General features: G+C 48.6%; 1 protein-coding gene across 1 annotated transcript in view; it reads right to left on the bottom strand.

Annotated features, from left to right (window-relative positions):
• EGFLAM (EGF like, fibronectin type III and laminin G domains) overlaps positions 1–2,161 on the bottom strand; it is a 103,840-nt gene extending 101,679 nt beyond the window's left edge. The window contains exon 1 of the mRNA XM_083465794.1: positions 1,301–2,161. Within this exon, the coding sequence (XP_083321920.1) occupies positions 1,301–1,412 (112 nt within the window). The 5' untranslated portion in view covers positions 1,413–2,161. The remainder of the gene's footprint in view (positions 1–1,300) is intronic.
• Positions 2,162–6,206: the final 4,045 nt, after the last annotated feature.

Genomic DNA, 6,206 nt, shown 5'->3' on the forward strand with positions numbered 1-6,206 from the left:
TGAACCACTAAAATATTAATCAGCCATGTACTAATGCTTCTAACACCCAGAGCATCCTCACTTCCAATTAAGGAGAAAATGACAAATAACTTTTGACAAAAAAGCCACTTACTTTTAAAGCAGAACTTGTTAGCTAGAAAGAAATCAGCTGGAGTAAAACGGACCAGACCACAGAGTGGGGTTTCTGCTCCTTTAGCAACTGATGTCAGGCAGAAATCCAACAGGTTCAGCTTTTTCCACAAGAGGGGTGTTGATGGAGAGAAACTTACCTGGTTGAATTTCTGCCTTACAAAGACTCAGCTGTTGTTGTTTTTAAAAGGCAAAGGAGCACCACTGGGAGACAGAGGACCGGAAGATTACAAATCCCTTCAACTTTTCTTTCTAGTAAAACATCACATTGGAGTAAGCCTGACTTGTCTGTCTGTCTGTCTCAAAGCTCGATGTAAACTCTGAACTAACAACATATTTTCCCAGTGTTCGCACAGATCATTAATACCATAAGACACATCTGCTAATGCCTTTTCTTTTTAATGAATTTTAGTTAAAACCATAAACATACTCTTCCCCCGGGAGTCGCTGATGAACTCAGGAATTTTTTATTTTTTTTTGGGGGGGGGGGAATGACCTAAAACAAATGGATGTTCTTTCCTGCAATTTGCCTCGGCTCCTTTTTCATTTGTTTTACGCGTAATAAACCGGGGGGGGGGTGGAATTTGTGGGGTGGGTGGGGAGAAAGAGATGACTCGTCCGATTGTTCTTTTCCCAACAGGAAATGGAGAAGCTGTTTTGACAATATGGATTAAATAATGGTTCTTTTAAAGGCATGGAACCCCCCACCCCACCCTTTGCTCTCTTCCCTCGCCAGTGCCTAGTAATTGAGATCACATGGACTCTGTCTGAACTCTCAGCCGTTCTTCGGGGGGCTAAAATGAAAACGAAACCCAAAACAGTGGCTTCCCCAGACCGCTAAGATTTACGCAGCGGGAGCTGGTGGTGGCGAGTAGGTGTGCGAGGATACGGGATAGAAGGAGCTTAAGTGCGTCTCTTAAGAGCGCGCGCGTTACTTTGGGAAGGCGGGGGAGCCCTTTATTTTTAATTTGTTTTTATTTTTAACTCTTCCCCGTCCACCCACCACCTATGCGCACCACGCAGCCGGGCAAGCGGGCGCGTGCCTGCGATTCCTTCGCACTTTTTTGATCTTCCCAAAAGATGCCCAGGGACTCAGCAACGAGAGAGGGCACTGGAGTCGGCGAGAGTTTGGCGCGCCCCTCCTTCTTTCTTCCTTTTCTTTCTTTCTTACCTTGCCTCCTTGGGATGTTTCTTCTGTTTGCGGTTAAGGGTCCGATGCAACAAGCCAGCAGGACCCAAAGCAGGCGGCGGGAGCTGCAGCGAGACCGGCAGTGTAAATCCATTTTGGCTCAAATCGGATTGGTCTGTTTCCAACAAAACACACCGGCTGCAATGTGGGGGGGAATGATTATGATTTTAAGCAAAGTTTGAGCAAGTTAAACAGAGCGCGCTGAAGAGCTGGCTTCGCAATCCGTGGTAACGACGCTCCAAAAGATCCTAGAGATTATGGTAATCGGGGAGGAGTTTTGTGCTGGGTTGCAAGCGGGGGCGAGGACGACCAGTCGCGAGTCCGGCGTCTGTAGAAACCAGACGGGTTTAAGTGGGTCTGGCACGAAGCAAGAAGCACGGTTTTTACGCACGCAACAGGGCGGGGACCTGCCCTTTGATGGGATTAGAAGAATCCCCAGTAATGCGAGGGCGCACAGCGACTATAACGAATGGATGAGGCGCCTCTTAACGGCCTCTCCGCACACACTTGCGCCCCACTACGCCCCCGGGATCGTCTCTGAGAGGATGGATCCAACAAGACGCCCACCTCCCTCTGAGGAGCGATCCAGCGACGCCCCCCTGCGGAAGATGATCCGTCGCTCACTGCGCGCCGCAGCGCAGCGCGCATTTCCAAACGCTCACCGCGCAAAACGGCCGGTTCCCTCTCGCAGTAAGAGCAGACCCCAGAGCCGTTGGCTGCCCTTCCCACCACCACACCCGGCTCTTTCCCCGAGCCCCCCACAACCTTTCCGTGGCAGGGTCCCTTCTCCAAAAACACGCTGCCTCTCCTCAAACGTTCCCTTATATTTCTCCTCCGCTCCTCCAACTGGGGAGTCGGCTCCCTAGAACAGTTGCCAAATTAATACCCCCTCCCTACTCTTCATTTGAAACGTTCCAGTTTCAAAGGGTTGTTCATGGGCGTAGCCAGGATTTTTGTGGGGGGCAGGCTTTTTGCTGGGGGACAGAACCTCAGTTTGATACGTGTTTTTAGTGATTGGGGGAGAGCTGCCCCTCCTTGCCCCCCTTGGCTACGCCCATGGGGTATTTTAATTCATTATTTTTATTTAAATATGTATCCCCCCCTTAGGAAAATAAACAAATAAATCCAAGGTGGCTAATGATTTTCAGGACCATATGACATTTACCTTCAGAATATATATTTTTTTTTAGTCTCTCTTTCCAGCTCGCAACTCGGAAAGGTAATGAGACTTGCCCAAGGCTACTTGTGGAATCCAGTGGCAGAAGTGGATTTATGCGCCTGGCTTTTTAAAACCACAGTCTCCCAGAGCCAAACCAAACTTCTCAGAGAGGCTTTCATAATAGTCTACCCCCTAGGGGAAATTGTAGGCATTTTCTACATCACACATGATATTAAAACATGTTTTTGAGTTTCTCTTGCACTATTTCTACATAACTGCAAGCATGGGACAAAGCAGAAACGAGCCTAAAATAATAAAAAAAAATAAAGTATTCATGCTGCAGGCAACACAAAATAAACTTCCTAAGTGAAAAATATTGTGCTGAATTAAACAAGCTGAAATTATAGCACTTTCAAGGTTGCAGTCCATTACCCATTTATATGGGAATATGCCCTGTTGAACTCAGTGGGACCTACTTGTAAGTAGACATGTATAGGTTTATACTCTAAATCTTGTGGACAATGAGCCATATTGCACATTAGAAACTGCCCCACACAATAAGGGACACTTACTAGTTGTGGAAGTATCAGCCCGTCACTGTTTGAAATGAAATTACCTATTTTTTTTCCTGCCCAGAAGCTCTGCAATGCCACTCCTTCAGAAAAGCTCAGATCACTTCCCAAAGGGCATTATTAGAATTGTGAACCTGCCACTCAATCCGTAACATACTCTGGGTTCCACCGCCCTCCCCCACTTTCTCTGCAGAAGATCTGCTATAAAATACTTCCTGCAAAATAGAGAATGCACAATCAGCTCCCATCTCTCCTGGGCTTAATTTGAAGCCTGTTCTGAGCTTGCAGCTGAAGAACGTGGTAGAGTCTTGTGGTAGTAGAGTGGGCTATATCACTTCACATGGGAGAGGAAGGGATTACATTTTTTAAGTTGTCTCAAGCGTTCTTCTGTTTCTCCGATCCTTTCCAGGAACCTGTAATTTGTTGTTTTCCGGCTGAATGAGAAGAAATGGATGCTGAGGATGAGGAACAGGGTAAAGCAGGAGTGGTCCTGTGGGTCAGGTGCGAATTCCCCAAGGGTTGCATCCAGCCCATGACGCAGACGTTCCTCACCTCTGCTCCAGACCTGAACCCACTGGGATTTTTAATAGTGAATTTTGACCACTTGAGTTTATCTTGGATTTGAGATTCTGCTAACTTTTGGCACAGGGATATGAGCGACAGAAGGCTAGGGTTGCAACTGTAAGCTCAAATACTTGCAAATAAGTCCCATTGAAATTAATGGGTCTGATGTCCAAGTAAATATGGTTAGGGAATTGAGTTGTTAAGTGTCCTAGCGGAGTTAAGCAGATAAACGAGGTTTAATCTTTCCAGATGGAAGCTGAATCCACTTTGGCCACTCAGACTAATATAGTAACTTCCATACAGATTAGTAGCAAGGAGGACGAAGACGACAAGCTGGAGAATAGGAATGGGGGAAGGTAACCTGAATCCATAGGGAACCAGGAGTGATATTCAGTTAAGCTTTAACTCAGAGCGGACCCATTGACTATGGTTGCGTACACATTACCAGCTTAAAACACAGATGGATTGTTCTTCAGTTCGGTTTGAAGCTGGTTTCCTGGGGCAGGGTGGGGAGAGACATCAAAATACAGTATGGGAAACAACAGGATAGATACAGAATAGATATGGATTGTGGCTAGCCATATGCATACACCACTTTGCAATCCAGTGGTAAGAGCACACTGGATGCAGAATAAGCAGGAGTGTGTACACAGCTTCCCGTATTTTTTGCCCTATAGGACACACTTTTTCCCCTCCAAAAATGAAGGGGAAATGTGCCTGCGTCTTATGGGGCGAATGCAGGCTTTCGCTGAAGCCTGGAGAGCGAGGGGGGTCGGTGCGCACCGACCCCTCTCGCTCTCCAGGCTTCAGGAAGCTCTGCGCAACCCTCGGGAGACCGGCTCCGAGGGTTGCGCAGAGCTGCCTGCAGTCCTGGGATCAGGGCAGCTCTGCGCGGCCACCGGGAGCCGGGTGCGAAGTCCCGCCCCGCTCCGGATGGCTGCGCAGAGCTGCCTGCAGTCCCAGGATCAGCGCAGCTCTGCGCGGTCACCGAGAGCCGGGCGCGAAGTCCCGCCCAGCTCCGGATGGCTGCGCAGAGCTGCCTGCAGTCCCGGGATCAGCGCACTTCTCCCCATAGCCAGCCCCACAAGCTAGGGGGACAGCGGGGAGGCAGAGCGCGCCTTCCCGCTGTTCCCCGACCTGGTTCTTCCAGCCCCGCACCTGGGGGGGAAATAAAAATTTTTTTCTTTATTTCCCCCCCAAAAAACTAGGTGTGTCCTATGGGGCGGAGCGTCCTATGGGGTGCAAAATACGATAAGTTATGTCCATTAATTTCAGTAGGTCTACTATGACTAAAGGGGATGCAGGTGGCGCTGTGGGTTAAACCACAGAGCCTAGGACTTGCTGATCAGAAGGTTGGCGGTTCGAATCCCCGCGACGGGGTGAGCTCCCATTGCTTGGTCCCTGCTCCTGCCAAACTAGCAGTTCGAAAGCACGTCAAAGTGCAAGTAGATAAATAGGTACCGCTCCGGTGGGAGGGTAAACGGCATTTCCGTGCACTGCTCTGGTTCGCCAGAAGTGGCTTAGTCATGCTGGCCACATGACCCGGAAGCTGTACGCCAGCTCCCTTGGCCAGTAAAGCGAGATGAGCGCCACAACCCCAGAGTCGTCGACTGGACCTCATGGTCAGGGGTCCCTTTACCTTTACTACGACTAAAACCTAATTGAATGCCGTTCAGGAATAGACCCCCAATGCTGCATGAACAAGATGGGGAAGGCGAGAGGGGGAAATGAAAGTTGGCAAGACAAACCAAGCTCACATGTGCAACTGGAGATGTGGTAGAGCTGTACATGAGCGGGATGATTTGAAACTGCAAGTTTATTTTGTTTATACAAAATTAGCATACTCATTCCTGACATTTAATTTTCTATATGGGGAGTGTTTGTATCAAAAGGAGACTAGACCAGCCCTAAAAGTAAAGGGAAAGGGACCCCTGACCGTTAAGTCCAGTTGTAGACGACTTTGGGGTTGCATCGCTCATCTTGGTTTACTGGCCGAGGGAGCCGACGTTTGTCCGCAGACAGTTTTTCTGGGTCATGTGGCCAGCATGACTAAGCCACTTCTGGCGAAACCAGAGCAGCACACAGAAACACTATTTACCTTCCCGCCAGAGTGGTACCTATTTATCTACTTGCACTTGCTTTCCAACTGCTAGGTTGGCAGGAGCTGGGACCAAACAATGGGAGCTCACCCCATCACAGGGATTTGAACTGCCAACCTTCCAATTGGCAAGCCCTAGGCTCAGTAGTTTAGACCACAGCACCACCCGCGTCCCTTAGACCAGCCCTGCTATTAGGTAAAGTGAAGTGGTTGCAGATTTGGAGTGTCAGGAAAAGGGAACAAATTGTTGTTGTTTTTATTGTATTATTGCTATATTTCTATTGCCAGAGAGAGGGAGGTGCTTGTAGGATTTTGTGTCTCAGGTGCCAAGATAAATTGACCTTGATTTGAGGTAGCAGGTGCCATTTGTTAATCCCCCTTAGACAGCACAATGAGAGCAGAATTCAATAATATGATCTCCCAAGGGCCTTCTGAAGTGGTCAGTCAGCTCAAGAACCACCTCATCTGCTGTTTGTGCTGTCAAAACATGAGTGG

The sequence above is a fragment of the Podarcis liolepis genome, assembly GCF_965112155.1.
Source record: "Podarcis liolepis genome assembly, chromosome: 11".
NCBI lineage: Eukaryota > Metazoa > Chordata > Lepidosauria > Squamata > Lacertidae > Podarcis > Podarcis liolepis.